The sequence below is a fragment of the Charadrius vociferus genome, unplaced genomic scaffold (genome assembly GCF_000708025.1).
Source record: "Charadrius vociferus isolate BGI_N301 unplaced genomic scaffold, ASM70802v2 scaffold436, whole genome shotgun sequence".
NCBI lineage: Eukaryota > Metazoa > Chordata > Aves > Charadriiformes > Charadriidae > Charadrius > Charadrius vociferus.
Window position 1 is genome coordinate 6,545,709 of NW_009649187.1, and position 20,333 is coordinate 6,566,041.

Sequence of the window (20,333 nt, forward strand, 5' to 3'; positions counted from 1 at the left end):
CATCTTGTGGACATAAGCATTTTTTTTAACTTTTTTAAGAAGTTGTGGTGGGATCTTTTTTTTTTTTTTCCCCCCCTGGGATTTTTACGTGCTTCCCCTTAGTTGATTTCCTGCTTCTCCCACCTCAGATAGCACTGGCTCTGGTTTTCCTGGTACTGTAGTATGGGGATCAGATCGAAATTGAAATTTTAAGTATTGCAGGAGCCCTGAAGTCCATCCACCTGTTAAAAGTGAGCAGTGCTGTTTCTGTCTTTCTTTTCCCCCCGCGTCGCCTGTTGGATGTGATGGAACTCATGTTCGCAGAGTGGGAGGACGGGGAGAGGTTTTCATTTGAAGACTCTGATCGCTTTGAAGAAGACTCTCTTTGTTCCTTCATCTCCGAGGCAGAGAGCCTTTGCCAGAACTGGAGAGGATGGAGGAAGCAATCGGCTGGACCCAATTCTCCCACTGTCAAAATGAAAGGTGAGGTCACCCAGATTCACTGGGAGGCTCTTTGCGCTCGTGGAAGTTGGGGGGTGAGGAGATCTGCAGAAGAAATGTCGAAGGTGCGAAGTGAAGTCATGTGAAGGATCGTGGTCAGGATAATTTTTGACCAAAAATTAAAACTGAAAATTTACTGGGGATCTTAAAACAAAGTTGTCTGTTGGGTGAGTTTTCACCTGCATGCGCTCCGTACTATTGTAGTGCTGCTTTTCTGAGTATGTTTTGTGAACTTGTTCTTGGAAATCTTAGAACAGTTTTCTATAAACAAAGTACAGACTTGGCTGGGGATAACTAACATAGGTTCCCACTTGCATTGATTGAATTGCACTAAGGTTTCATAGAGAGTTTTGTAACAGCTATTAAACTGCTCATGGTGAGGTGTGTAAACCATCATTGTATAGAGCAATCTATTTTCCTTGTCTGTTTCTTTACATTTCCATTTTTTCTAGTAAATTAGCGGACTTTCTTTTGCAAAAGTACAGCAAGAGGGCCTTAAGACTGTCACAAAGAAGTCAGCAAACTACAGTGTGTCTGCTTCAAGCGTTCTTGTATTTCCCTTCTTTTGATAGTAATTTCTTTTTAATAGTGGACAGGAAAATAGATAACATTAGCAATTAAAAATTATTTAAAATTCTTATACAGCTCTTTGCTTGATTTTTTTTTTTTAAATGAAGCATAATTTCTCTTTTATGTTGATGCATCTTGACCCTAGAATTCAGGTGGTGTTTACACCAAGCAGAGCGAGACATACAGTTAATAGAAATTACACCAGCCCTTTCTACTCTTCCTTTTATCTCCTTTCTTTTCTTTCAATCCAGTGTCAGTACTTTACCTGTTATTGCTGACCTTCATGACCATCAGCTGCCTCATTAATATCTCACTATCTGGAACTGCAAAACTTCATTCTCTTCTGAATGTTGGCCTTATGTGAACAGAGAATACAATTTCTATTGAACTGTGCTGAATCTGGCTGTGTTATGCTATGGACAAATGCTCACTTGTCACTGGATTAGGACCAGAAAGTAGACCTTGCATTAACTGTAGGCTTTCCAGAGCAGCTTAAGTTTTGAATTTTTAATAAATTTGGGAACTGTCTCTAGTCCCAGGTATGTAACCTCCTGTGCCTCTTGAATAGTCAGGATTAGAGTTGAGGGTAGGATGGAAACTTAAAAAAACCCAACCCAGAACAAGAGAGAGAGAGAGAAATGCTGAATACATATCCAGATTGGATAGTTCTCCTGGATCCTGCAGCTGAGACACATTGGTTTTAGTGTGGAACATTCTACTGGTGTAAAGAAGGGGAACAGTGCTGGCGTTGTGTTTTTTAAAGCTGTGAATACTGAGATGCAGAAATAAGTGTTAGGCACAGGGCAAAGCATATAAACTTCGTGTTTTGCTTTAAGCCTTGTTGCATATGTTAACTTGCTGGAAAGGAGCTGAAGTTTTGAAAACATACTGCTGTGGGAAGTAAGACATCTCTAGTTTGGCAGAGCTGTATGAAACCAGTTTGTGTAGATCTACAGGTCAGACTGATGTTTGAAAAGGTGATAGGTTTTGTTCAACTTTGAGATGCTTTTAGCTGACTGTTCTCCACTGGTTCAGTATATCAGGCTGTGTTTTTCTGGGTCTTGGCCTAGTTCTTTAGCTCTTTTGACTGAATTAAAAGCAGGCAGCAATTGGTCTCTCTACTGTTGTCCACTTGTTGCGTTAAAATGAAAAATCACTTGAGTGGATTGTGCGTATTTGTAATCTTGAGTCTCTTTCCTGATATGAGAAACACAATAGCTAACGTTATTGTTGTGATAATTGTAATTATTTACACCATATCGAGATGTTGCTGTTCCGCGTTCTGCAGACCTGCATTGGCAAGGGTTGTATTGTTTGTACTTGCTTCATATTTTTTAGGTTTTATCTGTAGAGAGACTTAATTCCTTTGTACAAAAGTTTTACTTTAACAAGATAGACATTCTGAAGGATACTGATGCCTGTTTTAAAGGCATTTGCTGGCAATTCCCAGGCTCTGGTCAGAGTTATTTTGAGAAGTGTGTGAACATGGAGCCTAAATAATGATTTATCCACTCTATGAAGTCACGTATGATATTACCAACATGGGACACTTGCAGGTACTTCACTGTTCTGAGTGTGTTGCCAGTGAGTCTGGTCTGATGAGGGATCTGTCATCATCTGGGACCTCCTTGGATTTCAGAACTCCTGTACCAATTTAATTATTTTTAACACCTCTTTTTGACAGTGTTCTTGTAGTCAGAAAAAAACAGTTTGTATTGAGAACTTGCCGGATCCTGAGGTTGTCAGTTGTAGTGGGTCTTCTAAAATGTGCTCATTCTGAATTGAGCTGTGTGTTTTTATTTCCACAGTTTAGCATTTTGCAGTGGCCTGTGATGTAGTTGCCTATGCAAATAAAAAATGAGGTTAGGCACTGAGTTCTTCAGTGTTAAATGCTAAAGGCAAACAAGAGGAACTGTATTCTGTTAGCCTTTTCTTCCAGTTTGGATCTCAGCCTGTGTTTTGATTTGGAATCAGCCAGACAAGTTATGTAAAAGGATTTCTAGCTTTCTCAATTGTTTTGAGTTTGTCCTTGTAGCATCCGATTCTTCGTTAATTAGTTCAAAGAGAATCCCCCTGAGACTGATGACAGTGCTGTTGGCTGGGGAGTCCTCTTAAACAAGCAAGCAAATAACCTACACACGCCCTAGTTATGGCTTTCTTACTTCTTGCAACTTTTTATTTTGTTCTTGGGTATTTTTGATATTATGATTATGCTGACTGCAAATTTAACAATAAGGTTTGGGGTAGCTCTTAGCAAATACACACAGTTTTCACTGCAGAGGGTCATAGAAAAGTTGAGTTATTCACTTGTTTGTCAGTCAACCCGTCAGCTTGCTAGAAAGATGATGAAAGGTGGAGAAAAATGTCTGAGTTTCTCTAATATGGTCCTTGGAACAGAATTCTTTATAAAATTGGGTATCTTCAGTAGTTATATCAGAAAAATAGGACTGTAATTGGTTGTTTTTTCCTCATCTAATTTTCATTGTGGTAAAAGTCCTCTTATAGTCCTCTTATATTACTTTCTAGAAAGTAGCAACTGTACATTTAAAGAGAAAGCTCATGTGAAGGAGGAATGCACTGTGTCCACTTTATGGATGCCCTTAGATTCTGAGCTGCTCTCAATCTCCACTGATTTACCTGTACTGAAATTCCGGGGGAAACTTCAGCAAAGCATGTCATTTTTGATAATACCAAGATTCCTTCATAATTGGGAATGTTTATTTTAGAAATGACTTGTTCTCATGTTAGACTACCTTGATTGCTTCTTTTTACCCCTCATTTTTTCAATATGAATGAGGTAATGCTTGTAACTGATACTTGGTCGTTGCCTGTGTACATCATTGATGGGAAGCTTTCGGCTGTACTGGGCAGGCAGAGGATTCAGCACTCGAGTTAAGGTGAATTGAGGTGTTGAAGAACAACGTCCTTGCAGTGTATTCAGAGCCATCTGGTTTCCTGAATTGGTTTGTGGCTCCAATTTACCTTCTTCCATATCAAATTGTATTCCACCAGTTTGTTACCTTTCTACCAACGAATGCACCCACTTGCCTTTTCTCCACTTTTCTGCGCGGTCTTTTCTTTCCCAGAAACTGTTATGAGAGCCGTTGTGATATTCTCATTTCCAGTCTTGCTTTTAAAAACAGTTGTATTTTTCATTGGTAATTGAAATAAGTCTAGTGTTTCTGCACATGTTTTGTTATCAATTATCTTTACATAGGGATTTTTGTGACAGAGGTCTTAAGAGTAAATGTTCAAGTACGCTCATTATCTCTCCAAAACCACTGTGGCTTTGTTTCTGCTTGAAAGCTTCTAAGCTCTTTCCCACCCTTAGTCCTTTCTGTTTCACAGTTTCTGAAGCATAAATGTTTACCAAACACTTAAGAAGTTGCTGTAAATACTGTAGGATTGCTAAATAGGGTGTTCACAATAATTTTGCTCAGTTTGTATTTATTTGTTCACACTGGCTTCTGCTGGAAGCATGCTGGTGTGTTGTGCTGAAACTACTTGCAATAGGCAGCTAGTAAGAAAGCTTGATTTTTTTTTTTCCTTCCCTTTAATTTAGGTTGAACCATTGCATACTGTATTGCAAAACCCCCTCAGACAACTAAGAAGTGATGCAGGCAGCAGTCTCCTAGAAAACATTGTCATTATCCAGCCCCAGACAATTTATGTTCTTCCAAACTCTTAGGAGTACCCACAACGTTAAGTTCTGGGTAGAGTGCCTCAAAAATACAAGCTGCAGAGAGGGAATCATTGGCAAAGAATAGACAGAGCCTGAGGTGAGGATATGACCAGTTTAGAGAGACAGCCTGATCTGAGCAGTGTCTACCCTGGTAAAATGACAGTGACTGATTTTCATTAATTTATATGGACAAAGAATAAATAGCTTATAAAGCAACACTTCTTCGCCAGGATCGCCAGTAACTATTTATTAAATTAAAGTTAACCCTTGCTCAAGCAGTAATTGCAGAAAACAGCAGGAGAACCATGCAGTCTCTTTCAAATTCATAACTGTGCTCTTCAGACTCTTGTTTTCAGAAAAGCATGTCGATGTCTTCCAAAACGCATCTGCTCCTTGAGCCTGGTCAAGCTGGAAATGAAGACCCTGTGGTTCGCTGCTGTTTTGTTACTGATTGTTACTGTGTATTATAAAGTTACAATTGATTTTTTCTTTTTCTACTTTATTTGTACCTCTGGTATTAAGAGGGAGATTATGTAATCAGCTCACAGTTCTGGGAGGTACAGGTGTAATATGTCTTGTTTCTTGTGTTTTTTTTTTAATTTAGTACAACACACAACACATCTGTTTTAGCCCAAATATATCTGTTACAATATATCCAATTCACTAATAACATTAAAAACCCGAAACAGTAACTGTTGAGCAAAAGCATTTTATAGCTCCCTAATGAGTTTCCTTATAGAAGCAACAGAATTTTTAAAATACAAATGTTGATGAGAAGATATTACAAATGCTTATGAAATAAACGGAGATCAGCTGTCCAAAGAGTAAAGGTAACGTGAAAGTAAAGGGTTAGCTGCTACTAGAAAGTAGGTTTCTCTGTATTTTCTCACGCTAGTAAATTAATTTAATCTGCTTTTGTACTCTATTCCATAGTGGCTGCTGGTGTTGACTTGCTATATAGCAGAAGCAAAAGTTCAACTGAGGAAGGGACTTATTGGTTGTAATACAAGGTGTAAAGGGGACATTGATTCATTAGAGCTGAAGACACCACAGAGAAGCTCTGGAGACAGTAATTTATCAAGACTGATTGACATAATTAAATGCACTGCTTCAGAGCTGGGGTGTAGGTTTCAGAAGCTGTTTAGAAGTTTCTACTAAACAGAAAGGTGGTTTCACAATGCAGTGATACCTCTGTCTTTTGGAAGGTTGACAAGTTGAATGATTCTTCCACATTTGTCTCTTCATTTGCATTTTCCCATGCCTTTCTGAGATAACTGAACGTGTGTACCCCTCTCTTCAGAATTGGGTAATGGAGAAACCACGTAAAGGAGCTATTGGGAAAACACGCTTTTTTACTACTGAGATTTTCAATGACCAATCTAGTTTTAACTCTGTTGTGGTCTTCTGGCCTCTTCGTTTAGATAATCTTCTCTTCCTCTCACAAGAAGTCTTTCCCTGTTTTATGTCTCATCTTTCTACTGGGAAGTGTTTTGTCTACTGGGAAATGTCTCGTTTTCCCCTGTCTCATCTTTCTACTCATCTTTCTTCCTGGCTTCCATGGATTTTTCTTTTTGTGTTTGTTGTCTCCTTCCTTTCACCTTGAGGAGATCCCTGCGTTGCTGAATGACCAGAGATCACAGATGCTCTATTTGCGTTTCAGGCTGACTGGAGCTACAGGGGTTATTCCTCTCTGTGGCACGTTTACCTCTGGGGAAGCAGGGATAAGGATTCAGGTTTGATCCTAGACTCTGACTTGTGCTCTCCCTCTGTCTCCTATCCCTTTCTTTATTTTCTTCTTTCTTTTTTTTTTTTTCTTTGACCTGTTCTTCATTGCTAAAAAGTGGGTTTTATTTTTATCCATTTTTTACCTGTAGGTAACTAGTTCTGTCCTGATGTAAAAACAAGGTGAAGACAAAACATCTCGGGATTTCTCTCAAGCTAAACTTCACGTTTGAAGTGTGTGGTTATCTCAGCAAATGTAATTGTACAATGAAATGCACATGTCTTTTGTTCGTTGAGTATTTTACTCAGGATAACACTTGTTAAAACAGCATTTTCTTTTCATGCTGAAAAGCTTTTTTTCATGCTTAGAAGTACTGCTTATGACACTTTGCATGCTAGCACCAAAAGTTATTTTCTATGTTAAGTTAATGTATTTGAATATCTATACGATCAGGCACTGTAAGCAGGAAGAGCAGGCAGGAGACTAATTTTGTGTGTTTTACAGCCACCACAGAGAGCCTTGTGTTTTGAGCTGTGCCCTCTCTGTGTACCTGGGTTTGCCTGTCAGTGAAGCAGTGGGGAATGACACTGGAAAAAAAAAATCCTGCAGCTTCTGGAGTGTTGCTGATAAAGGCCAGGAGTAAAGGAGACTAGATTTTTTTTTTCTGATAGCTTATAAAACATGTAGGAGAAGATGTAATTCTTGCCCTGCAAAAACCCTGGAAGTTTTAAAATTAGAACTTAGTTACTCTCAAGATGCATCTCTGTTGCAGATTATGCAATTTCAGTACCTGCATTTTCTGCGTCTGCTTTTTGCTGATGTCCTACAACATGGGTGAATTTTTGTGACTCTTTACTTGACCATTAGAGATATTTTCATAAGTTGCTGAGTTCAAAAAGTAATAGGGAGTTTGAAGAAGCCAGGCAGGCTTGTTCAGTAGGTGGAGGTGTGATCATAGTTTCATGAATTGCCTTGAGCTGTTATCGGTTCCATGCTCCTCTTGCTCTGGTTTGCTGTTGCTTCTAGTCCCGATGTAGTGGTGTGATCTGTACGTTTGAAGAGCCATCAATTAAATGTGATTTAGTATGCAAGTTTACAACTTTGGACTTCCAGCTCAGTTTGAGGAAGAACAACAAAACTCTAGCGTAACCTATACGTAGAAAAATAGCACCTTTTGTACAGCCTATGTTTCTTGTGGCTTTAGTGAAAAAAAGCAGAAGTGAGAAAAGAAGTGAACTGACCAGACTTAGGAACGGCTGTTTTCAAATATAACGTACCCAAAATACAAATTATTCTGCGTATGCATTGTGGAAGTAAAACTTGCATGTTGACTTGTGGCCAGGCCTTTTTTTTCCCTCTATACTCCAATAGGATTTTCCTCATACTCCAATCAACATCTGTTTTGCGTGTTTGTGTAATAACTATGTTGAAGTTCATTTTTAAGCAAATGACAACTCAGTGATTTCAGTTACTATGAAAAGGTGATAGAGGATTAGAGATGGCTTAAGTACTCAAATGGATTGTTTTTTTAATGTAGAGTAACTAAGAAAGTTGCTTTTTGTATAGCCTAGTTTATGAAACTTTGCTTGGTTATGATGTCTAGTTAAGTTACCTTGCTAGCTACCGAATATAACGAAGGTGTGCTTACATGTTTTTAAACTCATGTACAATTGAAGGGAAATGAGTGCATATTAATGTTAGTCTAGTGAATGGGAGAGAACTTTGTTGTCCAGATTGTGTTCTTGACAGTCCGTGTTTGCTGAGTAATATAATTTTTACTAGTATGCTGAGGAAAGGATAACACAGTGAGTTAAATGTTGAGAATAAGGAATATGAAACCAGAAATAAGGATTTTTTTATTAAAAAAAAGGGGGGGGGGAATGGCAAGGATCATAGGGTAATCTTTTAAACAAACAAGCAAAAATCCCCTTCTCCTGCCACCGTATACCGTTGAAGGAACAGAAATGGACATCAGTGATTTGAACAGTGTCTCTTACGCCAGTTACAAAACCAGGAGCAGAGACCTCCTCTTAATTGTCTGGTGTCCTAGTTATTATACAGTACTTTGTTCCAAAGGAAGAAAGGAATGTACAGCTTTACAAAAAGATGCTTTACATATTTTAATGAACTTTTGGAGTAACATTTGTCTGTTTAGAATATCTATAATTAATAAGGTTCATTTGTTTTTATATTTTTTAAGTAACATTTCCAAAGAGTCAAAACCAATTTATTCTTTAATTCTTAAAGTTCAAGAATGTCTTTAAGTTTTCATTGCTCTTTTTTGACCGACCCCTTTTTTCTGTCACCTATCTAATTCTAAGACTGTAAAGCAGTTATAAGAGTAATTTAAAATAGCGTCATGGCTCAAAGTTGTTTTTTCAACTTTATTTTAAGGCACTTTATCTGTATTAATCTCTTTCCTACCTCCTCCTGTTTGGTGACACCCTTCCAAACCCTCCAAGAGTAAAATTCAGAGCACATATGTATCAATTAGCTAAAATATTAGGCCTAGAATTATATTTTTAAATATTAAAGAGCAGTGATGCATAATATACGATATATTTAAAATACTAGCTCTAATTTCAAAATACCGTGTCCCAAATTTTAAGTTACATCCTCAGAAGCTGGGTAGTCTCAAACAATAAATATAGGGTTACCAACCAGAAGATTCTCATACTTCTCATAATTTGTGTGGGTTTTGATGCATCCTTTCTTCTTTGTTTCTTTGCCTATAGAATGGCACTTACTAGTTGTGTAGCATTTTTAACAGAAAATATTGGAAATGATGTCTTAAATGTTATGGGCAAGGCTTATGGAAGCTCTGCTGTTTTGATTATGCTTAATTCATCTATGTTTGCTTCTGTATAGCTGGAAACACACCGTCTTTGAAAAGAATGAAACAAAGGAGCTCTGTCAGGCTGTGATATAGCTATTACTAAAAATCTTCTGGAATTGAGTATTTTGAGAAAAGTGATGCTGTGATGAGTGTCTGGTTTTAATAAAATATTGTTGCTATTATGAATCATTATTAGTGTTTCTAGACTGCCACAACAAAAATGTAAGACAGGAGAAAATGACAGTATTTACCAATATCAATTAGGAGAAGGTTGAACATGTTTAAGATGTATACACCTGAGAATTTGTGTGCTGATTTTTATGTATTTACCTAAATCTCTATTGGTGTGTGTTAGCATTGCAAGTTAAGACATTCTCTTTCCATAGAAGAGAGAAACTTGAAAAGGTTGCAGGAGTAATGTCTTTAAACAAATTCTTAACATCCTCATTTGGCTGCTGCAAGCAGGGGGACCTGAGTGTTTTGATGTCTCGGTGACTTTCATGCCTTTCTTTTGTCCACTAGGTTTAGTCTGTGTCTGTGAGACACGCAGTAGAGGTCTCAAGCTTCTTTTTCATATGGGTTAAGGATTGGCATATAGAAGAAAGGGAAAGGATAAATGGACAAGATGGAGGGAGGAAGAAAAAAATCTGTCCTCAGAAGAAATCCTGTTCCTTCATGGGAGAAAAGCTGGGTTCTGGAGGGGAGAATAGACTTGAGAGAAAGGGGTACCAAAAACAATATAGAAAAAGAAAAAAAAGTATAAGTAGGTAGTGTGATAAAAGAAATGTTACCCAGAATTTGTCTTCAAGCAATGAGAGTCTTTACAGTAAAGCTGTACTTCCCCCCCCCCGCCAAGTTAAGACACTTACGAGTGTCTCGTTTATGAGGCAACTTGTTGAAACAGTGGGCGGGTGAACACCTGGGCCACCAATTCTGGCTTCCTTCTCTTTTCAGAGAGATGAAAAATTTAAGCAGTTGATGGTCATTCTTTGCTATCCAGAAATACTGGTAAACATCAGTAATTCATTAGTGGGAATAGGAAAATTAAAACACCAATGTTTTAAAATCCAATTAGCGTGGTTCTTTTTTTTTTTTTCAATTTTATTTTTTTTCCAAATGAACTACTGGGAAAAGTTAATTAGGCTTGAGATCTCTAAAGATGCTGCTTTGAGCATGTCTCTCCAGCCAGAACTAAAGAATGGAAAAAGTGAGGCACCCTTAAAGTGAATGTAGCTAAGTTACCATCTGGACTCTTTTTTAGATATATTCGTTAAAACAATACCTATGTGCAGCCAAGCCATTCTTACTGGCATCTTGTCAATGTTTGTGACAGAAAAAAATTTCTTCCTTGAAGTACAAAAAAGTTTGCTGAACTTGTGAATACTGAGTATTGTATGACCTTATGGAATCTGTCCGTGTCTTGTTTCTGGTCTTTGTAGGACGTCAGGTTTACAGTTCTCAGGGTATGCTCTCATTTACCTGAATTTGTATATGACAAATCATGATTCTCAAGACTTACTCTTTAATCTTTTTCCTTTCTTTTTAATATCCCTCTACTGGTAATCTTACCTGATAAATTTGCATCTGTCTCATCCTGTGGAGAATCTACCAACACGAATCCTTGTTAATCCACGTTAGAGGTTAACCAAGTAGCTTCGTGACGGCTTGAATGCCCAAGTTCCATGCTTTTAGGAAACACTGATTGCTGATGTAAAAATTATTGGTAAGTATTTGACATTTAAGCTTTGTGGTAGTCCTGCTGGTGGGTAACTAATAGGTGTACAGCTGAAATGACATTTTTTTTCTGAGAATCTAATACCTTTGTGAAGTCTATCGGGCTTCATTGAGTAATTCTCTTGAGCTCTTCGCAGTTCCTGCTGCGTATTGTGTGTAATTTCATTTGCTACCTCATATTTAGGTCAGTAAATGCTGAGATGGGAGAAAAAGGGGAATGCAGCTGTAAATTTCATTACCAGAGCTGGCTAAATGAGCCAGGTGAAAATATTTTTTTAACTTACACCTGCATGTAACTTTCACATGTGGCTTGAAGAGAAGGTGATCTGACACAGAGAAGTTAGTTCTATTTGACCCAGAATGCCTTTGGAAGTTTTCATTGACTAATTGATTACATTTAAAGCAGTAGTGCATGGGGTCAGCTTAGCTGCTTATCTTTCTCAAGGGCAGGGAGTTAGTTTTCCCTGACTGGTAATGGGTAGCAAACGTTCAGTGGACATTTTCAGAAGATTGGTGACTTTGCTTCAGTTTTTGTGAGGTTGGAGAGATCTTGGGAGCTATTACGCATTTGCCCAAGCAAATTCATGCAATGGACTGCAGTTGATCAGTGCCTCACAGTTTTCCAGTGCTGCTTTTGTTATTATTTTTGTGCACTGAAAATGATAAACATGCTTGTTATTAGTTCCACCTCTGTAAATGTTCTGTAGCTGCCTGGTAGTTTCATATATTCCTTGGTACCCAGTTTTGTTTCCCTCCTTTTGTTCTCTCTATAGGTGATGAGAGGGAGATACAAGAGAATTTATTTCTTGTTAGAGAGGAAATTCCTCCAGCTGTAGGATACTAAGAAATGATCAGACGGATGCCTTACATTGAGTGAGAGGAAATGTGATTGCTGCGGGGTGGAGAGCTTGAGGAAGGCTGCGGACTGCCAGCTTTGGAAGCCTGTGTCCTGCAGCGGTGGTTCAGGCTGATCAGGGGCTGCTGTGCTACACCTTTGGACTGCAGCAGGAGCACCTAGAATTGAGGGACATCGCTGAGTGGGCTCTGTAACCTCCCATAAAGCCACAGACCTGGGGTTAGATTTGGGGAGATTCTTACAAAATCAAAGGAGATAAAAATAGGGACCAGATATGATTTTTTCAAAAGCATGTAGGTATCTAACTTTGTTTCACTCCTGCCTGTGAAACAGATTTTTAAACCTCTAGTGGTTTCCCATTGGTGATATTAAGAGGCGCTATCTTCTTATAGTTACTGACAGATGTATAATTAATTATTTTTTTTACCCTAGAGGTGAGAATGCCTCATTCTTTTCAGACAATAACTTTCCCATCAGCACTAACAAAATTGGCCTGATCTCATTCTGATATGTTCAGTAATGCAGCTCTTCATTGTTTGCGAGTGCATTTGTTTGGAGGCCAAGTGATACTGCTCTGGGATTTAGACACAGGAAAAAAGCTGGTTAGAGATTAATTTTGCATGTAATACTTAAGGATGGGTACTAATGGTAGGGAGCAGCACATTAAATAGTAGAGGTTGCCTGGTGTTTTGTATGACTTCCTTTCAGCATCTGAAAACATATCAATACTTCTTGATAGAGGTTGATGTTCAGCTGTGATGCGGTCTGACTTTTTGATTTGTGTTTATATTCCATCATCTACGTTCAGAAAAATATCTGGTCCCTGTTGGTCTTTGTAGCTTGCTCTTTTGACATAGGCCACGGGGATAATTTTGAATTCTGAGCTTTTAAAATACCTCACATGGGGCAGAAGTGGGAATAACCAGTAGCACTGAGCCTTGCTTTCAGGAAAGAGGAGCTCTCTGATGGCTGTGCTCTGAATGCACAATGCTGGTTATGCAGTATGCTTTCTGCATGGGGTGAGGGAGCGAGGAGTAACAGTGCAGGGAAAATGACTTGCCTGAAGCTGATCTGCTTCATCAGCTGTAGAGTTATTCTGAATGCAAGCTGCCCAATTTGTCATGAAACCTTGGCCAGCACTGGCAAGAATACAGTGTTTTGTAGCACTGTCTGTCTTGCTTTACAAAAATCTGCTGTTCATTTTAGGATTTCTAACAGCTGTCGGTTGCTTGCCCAGGCTGCTCTTTTTGTTGAAATGAATTCTTTGTTTAGGGAGGGAAATGGAAGGGTGTTTGGATTAAGAATTTTCTTGTCTGAATTTCCAGAGGAGGTTGTCAAGTTGTGAATGTTGCGTTGCCTGCCTAATGCTGGTATTACAGTTTTGGGATCTCAGTCATGTTAGAGTGGGTGAGGGCTGAGAAAAGAGCTTACTGACGTTGAATACTCTAGTTTGATCAGCACAGCCCTGTGCAGAAGATTTTCACAGTTATCGCATAGGAGAAGGAATAGAGTTAAGTGGAAAATACACCTTTCTGATCTGGATTTGACTTGTGTTTGGAGAGGTTCTAACATTGCTCAGAGCAGATGTTTTCTGTGCGTATGTTGTACGTGTTTGCAACAAAATCTTCTGTGAACCGTGAGGCAGAACTTAGGTGATTAGCATCTTAGGAATTTGAGTTTAGTGATGGAGGAACATGATGGTGTTTCTGTCTTGGAGTCAAGAAACCAAATTATGGATTTTGGTTTCATCTTTATTTCCTTCCCCTCCCGCATCAAACATCTTTTTGCTTATCAAATATAACTCATAGCTTTCCTCCTTTGCCTTTTCCTGAAGTTCTGAAGCCTTGATTCAAGTGGTTGTTTTTTTTTCTGGAGGTCTGGTTTCTAACACAGTAAGAGTGTTGTAGCTATGATGCTTTAAGGACATAAGGAAGACAAATTTGTAAGGAAAGAAGGGAAATCTCTTCTTCAGCCAGCTGACCTTTGGAGTGCAGAAAAAGTTTTCAAATACGCAGTTTTTCTTCTGTCTACTGATTGCAAGAGGACCTTTGAGGGATGATTACACAGCGGGTTATCTGCTTGGCAGTGAAAATTTACTTGGACATATTGAAACCCTTTAGTTATGTTTGTCAGTGGTGAAAGGGGGAATAACGTGACAGGGGTGGTTACTTTTCTTATTAACATCTCATGCTGCTCTGAAGAGAGGATTCCTTCAGATTTTTTGCCTCCCAAAGTGTTCTTGCTGTCACAGGAAACTGCAGATGAAGTTGGGAGGAGTAGAAGCAAGCAGCTGCTCCAAGAAGGTGTACTGAGAAGTTTGACTCCATCTTCATGTACGTTGTAGCCTCTTGCTGTGTGGGGCTGTTTCTTGCATAATTTTTCAAAAAGTCCTGTAGCAGAAAGCATGGGCCTTTTTCTTCTGGCATAGATCTACTCAGCCGTACTAAGCACCCCAGATTTCCCCTGGTAATGCCAGTACTATGTTATCTGGTTAAATGGTAATTTCTCCCTATTGATTAAGTTGTGACAAGGGTAGTGGTATCCCCACTGGCTGTTGCTGCAGTAGGATTATGCCAGACACTGGTATTTTGTGGGATGAAATAATGTTTCTGAATCATTTTGTGGAAGTTTCCAAACAAAGTTGTATTTGGATTGTCTGACAAGGTAATCGGAGTAGCTGGTCTGGCAGTCAGAGGACATTAAACTTGCTCCGCACGAGCCTCAGGTTCTGATCCAGCGTGGCACAGTGCTGGGAGGTCTGATTCTCAGGGGAGAAGTCTCATTTGGAGACTGCACAGGAAGAAAAAGGAACCATTTCCCCATAAATCTCTAGAAATTCCGGGACAGTAAACGTTGCATGTATTAGTGTGTGCTTTGCAGGCTAACATAAGAACCTCTACTATTCATTTGTGTCTGCTTGCTTGTTTCAACATTGTTTTATCTTTAAAAGGAGGGGCATTGGGAACTAGAGCATCTCAAAAGCCTTTCTGAAGTTAGATCATGACCACTTTATATAACAATAGAAGGTTTTGCTACTGGTAGAAGGGTTTTGCTAACAGGAAGAAATGATGAATTACTGTAGGAAAAGTTGGGACATGGCTGTGGGATTTTTGGCATACTCTTGCTGATTTAAACTCTTGGTGGGTTAGTACTGTTAGACCTCACACACACATCATGCATCTTCTAAGTTTTAGTTCTCTTATCAGTTATTCCTTAGCTTTATAAAGCCTCGCCAGCTTAATTTTGAAGGTCTTATGCCTCACGAAATCTTGTGGAAGTGTCACTAGGACTTGGCATAATACTCAAACACTTCATGATTTAAAAGAAATAACTTTAAAAATAATAATATAAAGATAAAATACTTCTTAACTCAGTCTAATACTGAAACAGCAGGAGTTGAGCTGAGTAAGTGGGATCCCTTCTCTGTTAGGTGCTCAGATTCTTTAACAAAAATTGTTTTGGGATGCAGTCTCTGTGCTTGATGCCAGCATGATGGTGATGCCATTTCTCCACAGGTGAGCAAAGTTAAGTCAGCTGGTTTTTTGGTTGTTTTTTTTTTTTTTTTTTTTAGCTCTGTATGCATGCAGAGAGCGAGTGTAGAAAACCACCGTGAAATGGGTTCATCAGAAATGTTTCTTTTAATAATTCAGGTGACCAGAAGGGGAACTGCAAGCCTTAACAGGTTTAAAATTACTGTCACTTGAAAAAACACAAACCAACTCAGTCACTCCAAATCCACAATGTGATTTAGTGTTGTATTTTGCAAATTTACAATGCTTGTGTGCAAAATAAAAAATAAGTATTATTTTTTTGATATTTTGGTGCATTTTAAGGTCTGCCTTATAAAATAAACTAGTTCTTGCATTCTAAAATGTCTTAATCTTAGAGACAGAAGTCATGGTGTCAGGATATGTTTATGCAGTCTGCCAAATAATATCCTTCTCTGGTTTTGAATGAACATGTAAATACAGCAAAAAAAAAAAGATGGTTTGAGCCATTAAATATTTTGACTTACATGGATGAGCTGTTTGTGATGTAGTGTTAAGCAATTTTCATAAATCAAATTGAGCTGAGGTTTGACTCTGTGCTATGGTTTTTGCTATAGATGGCGGAGGCTTTGGGGGTGAATTGCACACCCTTCTGTGATAAAATGAACGTGTTTGCATTGGATTAAAAAAAAAACAACCCAAACCACTCTAAAAATGTTATTGTGGCAGTTGTAACAGAATTTGTGTAGTACTAGTTGCTGCAGTTTGTCAGTTAAGCGTGAGGTTTCCAATTCTGGACCATAATCTGCCCATCTGGGATTTGTATTTCTAACGGGTTTTGGCTATGAATCTCATCAGTCTTATCCAGTAAATGCTAATGAAAAAGTTCTGTTGCTTATTTATCTTCTCAAATGTTTTGTACATAAAAATGTCATTCTGTGGCTTAGGGCTGATGTAGGCCTCCCGTCGATTCTTCTTTTTGCTTTCAACGTGGTATTAATATCTCTGCATTCACTACCCTGTGACATTATTCTCAGTGTAGTTTCACTGCTGCAAACGGTTATGTCATCCAGAGTTGTATAACTCTAGGTGGGAAAATAAGAGGTATAAGAAAGTCTTGTATACACAGATCCCATTAGGATTTTAATACTGTTAGTAAGCTTGCGGGGGTAGTAGCAGTGGAGGAGGAAAAACAAAACAGCAAAGAGAAGCAGACCTGTTCCTAAATATAAACCCCCCATATTTAGTTGGTAACTTTCCTTCCACAGAGTTCTTCACTATTTACAAGCAGTAAGAAAGCTAATGTGCAAATTAAAGAGGTGAATTACACAGACAGAAAAATATAACCGAGTAATCCTGATAGTTCTTTTTTGTGTGCTTTATCCTGGGAGCAAATCAGTGTACCTAGTGATTCAACTGAATCTTGATTTGTCCTCTGGAGCGTTTTGCTAGTTTGTTGATCACTTAGTTCTCTCTAGGGCTATGTTTTCAGTTATTAAAAAAAAAAGAAAAAAGCATGTGTGTTTGTGTATATATATTTATTTTTTCATTCTTGTGTTGTGAGAATATCATCTTGCTGTACAGCCCTAGTGGAGAAATGGTATTTGTAGAGTTTTTCCTATGGCTAACTTTGCCTGAAATACCTGATGATTGGGCAGTGCCCTTCCCTTGCTTTTTTTCTAGATCTGTTCAGCTTCACTTGCTAGCCTGTTATGAGTATGTGGATGTTTTAAAAATACAAGAACATTGAGAGAAAACAAAACCAAAGGAGCTCTCAGGTCAGAATGCTCCCTCCAGTCATCTTTTCTGAGGAAGCTTGATTAACAATCAGTCATCGGTAGCTTTTGTAGCATCCTTTCTTCATCACTTGATCCCTATTTTTGTCTTCTCTAAACTTCGTGGTCTGTCACACCATGTGAAAAACTCACATAGATGAATTCCATCAAAAGCTTTTTTCTGGAGTCTGTGGTTCACCATTTGTCGTTGCAGCTGGCTTTGTGAATGCTCAGGTGTTTTGCAGGGAATTGGTTTAGAGTGGGTGTTATCTGAGGAAAAAATAGGTGAAACTTTATTTGGCTTGGTACAGGAGGTGTTCCAGTGTAAAGGAGTTGCTTAGTTTCTTAAGACTGACACTGCTTGAATATTTGAGGAACTAGGAATATGTATCTTCACATTGGTTTCCTTAATCTGAAAAGGAAAAGAAGCTCCCACTTTCTAGCATTACTGTGGTTTGCTTGTTTTTTACAAGGAACATGGTGTTGTTTTTTTTCCCCTCAGTATAAGATGGCATGGAATGATTAATCTGAAACAGAGGAATGCTAATTGAAGACAACTGGGAGTCAGTATTTGGATATTACACTCTGTCTCCAGCTTTTTCGATGCTTCATTCTGCACGTAGTCAAGCTAGACCAGGGCTGGGTATGGGGGGCAGCTCCTTGTGTCCGTTCAACTGTCAGGGTCTGACATCGCAGGATCTTGGTTCAGTCTTGGGCTCCTCACCCCTCGGCTTGGCAGTTTGGTTTCTTCTCTTGTATTTGGGGCAAGAAAGTTTGTTCTTGGTGCCTGTTCAGTACTTGGCATGTCTGCTGGGCTGCCATAAGAGCACCCGTTAGCTCCAGTTGTGCTGGAGCAATCTGTGACGTGTGTGCGTATGTATGTGTCCACTATGAACGCCACTGAGACCAGCTGCTTAGCTATTTCGGTTGCTTTTTTTATGTTAAGTACTTAGTTTCCTTCTGGAGCTTGGTGGTTTTGGTTCAGTACTTCGTATGTTCCAAGTCTTACAAGCACAGACTAGAGTGGCTGCAATATCTCTTCTACTTAGATGGAGAACTTTACCGCTTTGAAAACATAGCTATGCTGTTTATGACTGCATCATGAAGCTTACATTTAATTGTACTTAGTTTGATATACTCCCAAGATTGTAATTCCAAGACTATTCAAGGATGCTCTTAATATTCCACCATTTCTGTGTATTCCATATAGTGCATTATAATGTGCTGTGTTTTTTAGTAATGTTGCCTGAAGTTTGGGAAATTGTATGGAATAGGTATTAGCTACCCATTTCACAAGTATGTGGTTGAAAGCCACAAACCAACAAGCGGACAGAAATGTACCCTTACTGCTTACATAGGCTGCAAATATTAGTTTAACACTTTTGAAGATATTCCCTTTCTGATGACTTCATAGGACTGGGACCTACCTGGGCAAAATGTTAATGTGACAGAAAACTGACTGGTGGTGGTGTGTCTGTGACCCATTGAATCAGTTCTGCTCTTAATTGAATGCCTCTTTGAAAAGAGATCTAAAGTTAATGAGCTTAGTGGATGGAGCTTTGGATGAGAAATGCTTTTGAAAGAAAAGAAAATGCTTTATTTTCAGACTTTTGCAACATGCTTCTCTTACATACCATGGGTCTTATCCTCAGGTCAGAGGTGATTTTTTTTTTTTTTAACATATGTTGCTTTTTATAGTATGTTGATTATACAGTAAAATGGAAGGGAGCAAGTAAAGAAGTATAACTAATAGTGTAAATACCTGGGAACTAATTTATTTGAAATGAAGAGTAAATTTGTAATTAGCTTATGTTTCATTTTGCAGTGTTCACCCTGGAAACTGTAATGTTAAGTTCATTCAGAGAAATCATCTTCGAGTATTACAGAGTTCAAGGCAAAGGTGAAGTTTTCTGATGTTTGTTGCAGAGTTTGAGACCTGAAGAAATATCTTGCTCTGGCACATACTTCTTAAAGACAGAAACTCTGACAATAAATTTCTAGAAAGGAAAAAAGAACAAGAGAATAAAGTAAAACCAACAGTGGAATTTTAGAAAGAAGTGTACAAAAAATAGAAAACAGTAAGAAACCAAATATTTTTGAAGTGTGTTGATCTAGGTGTGTTATGGTTAAATGTAATGCTTGCTTTGCTTGCCCATATTTGAGAGTTCTCAGCACTTTTTGCTTTTAAGGGGTATCAGAGAGAGAGTATATCACTGACTTAAGTCAAGAGGCATTTTACGGATAGGCGCTTAAGTAAAATAAAACAAGCAGAAATGCTACAAGTGCATTCTACAGCAACAGATTTATCTTTCTACATGGCAAATCCTGTAAAAACCAATGTAATATTTGCAATTTTTAAATGAGGTTTGTAAAACAGGCTTTAAAACACCCCCCCACCTTCTTCACTAGTTAAGCTTGCACTCTGCTTATTTTCTCTTAGTTTTACTGTTCTTCTCACCTTAGCTTTTGATATCAGAAATGCTTCATTTAATTTTCTTCATCTCCTTGATCTGTGTATAGTTTTATTACTTTGCTCCGTGCTGTTACATTTTGGACTGAAGCCAGCGGGAAAGGTGCGGGGAAATATGAGATGGGGACCAGGGATAGCTATAAAATCAAAGTTATAGACTCATCTCTAAAAAGATAATGCAGCCTAACATTTTTCTTAAGGTATATACAGCAAAAGCAATGCGTCCTGTCTTTGCACTGTGTCTTACCTCTTGCTGTGGGATTTGTTCGTGTGCATTTGTATTTATTCACTTTTACGTATAGTTTATTTTTAGAGACCTGTGGCAAATGAAAGTAACCCAATGGAAATAATGTAATTAGATAACAAATACATTCAGCGCTTGGCCCAGTTGTTTTTTCTTTCAGTTCCATTTAATAACTCTTTGGTATTCTCATGGCCGCTATTTTGCTGATTATTTAAGCAGTTTCCTCTCTATTTGTCTGTCATGGAAACTCAGTCATTGTACTGAAGGAATAATAGCTCAGTTTGAACATGATCTGGTTTTATGAATAATTGTTGGCTGCGACTTGTTATAGCCTACCCTATAATAGCAAAGGTTAAGCAATGTAGCTACCCATGCATTCCTGTGTCAGTAAGCCCTGCTGGCACAGAGGTTGTTTCCACTGGTGAAAATGCATATTTGTGTGCATAGCTTGTGTTGGCTGGTTTGGGGTTGGGGT

The 20,333-nt window shown here is 38.4% G+C and overlaps 1 protein-coding gene across 1 annotated transcript in view; it reads left to right on the top strand.

The window, feature by feature from the left end:
- The first annotated feature begins 284 nt into the window (after nucleotides 1-284).
- The window catches only part of ZSWIM8 (zinc finger, SWIM-type containing 8), a 62,333-nt gene continuing 42,284 nt past the window's right edge, over nucleotides 285-20,333 (top strand). The window contains exon 1 of the mRNA XM_009888775.1: nucleotides 285-462. Within this exon, the coding sequence (XP_009887077.1) occupies nucleotides 285-462 (178 nt within the window). The remainder of the gene's footprint in view (nucleotides 463-20,333) is intronic.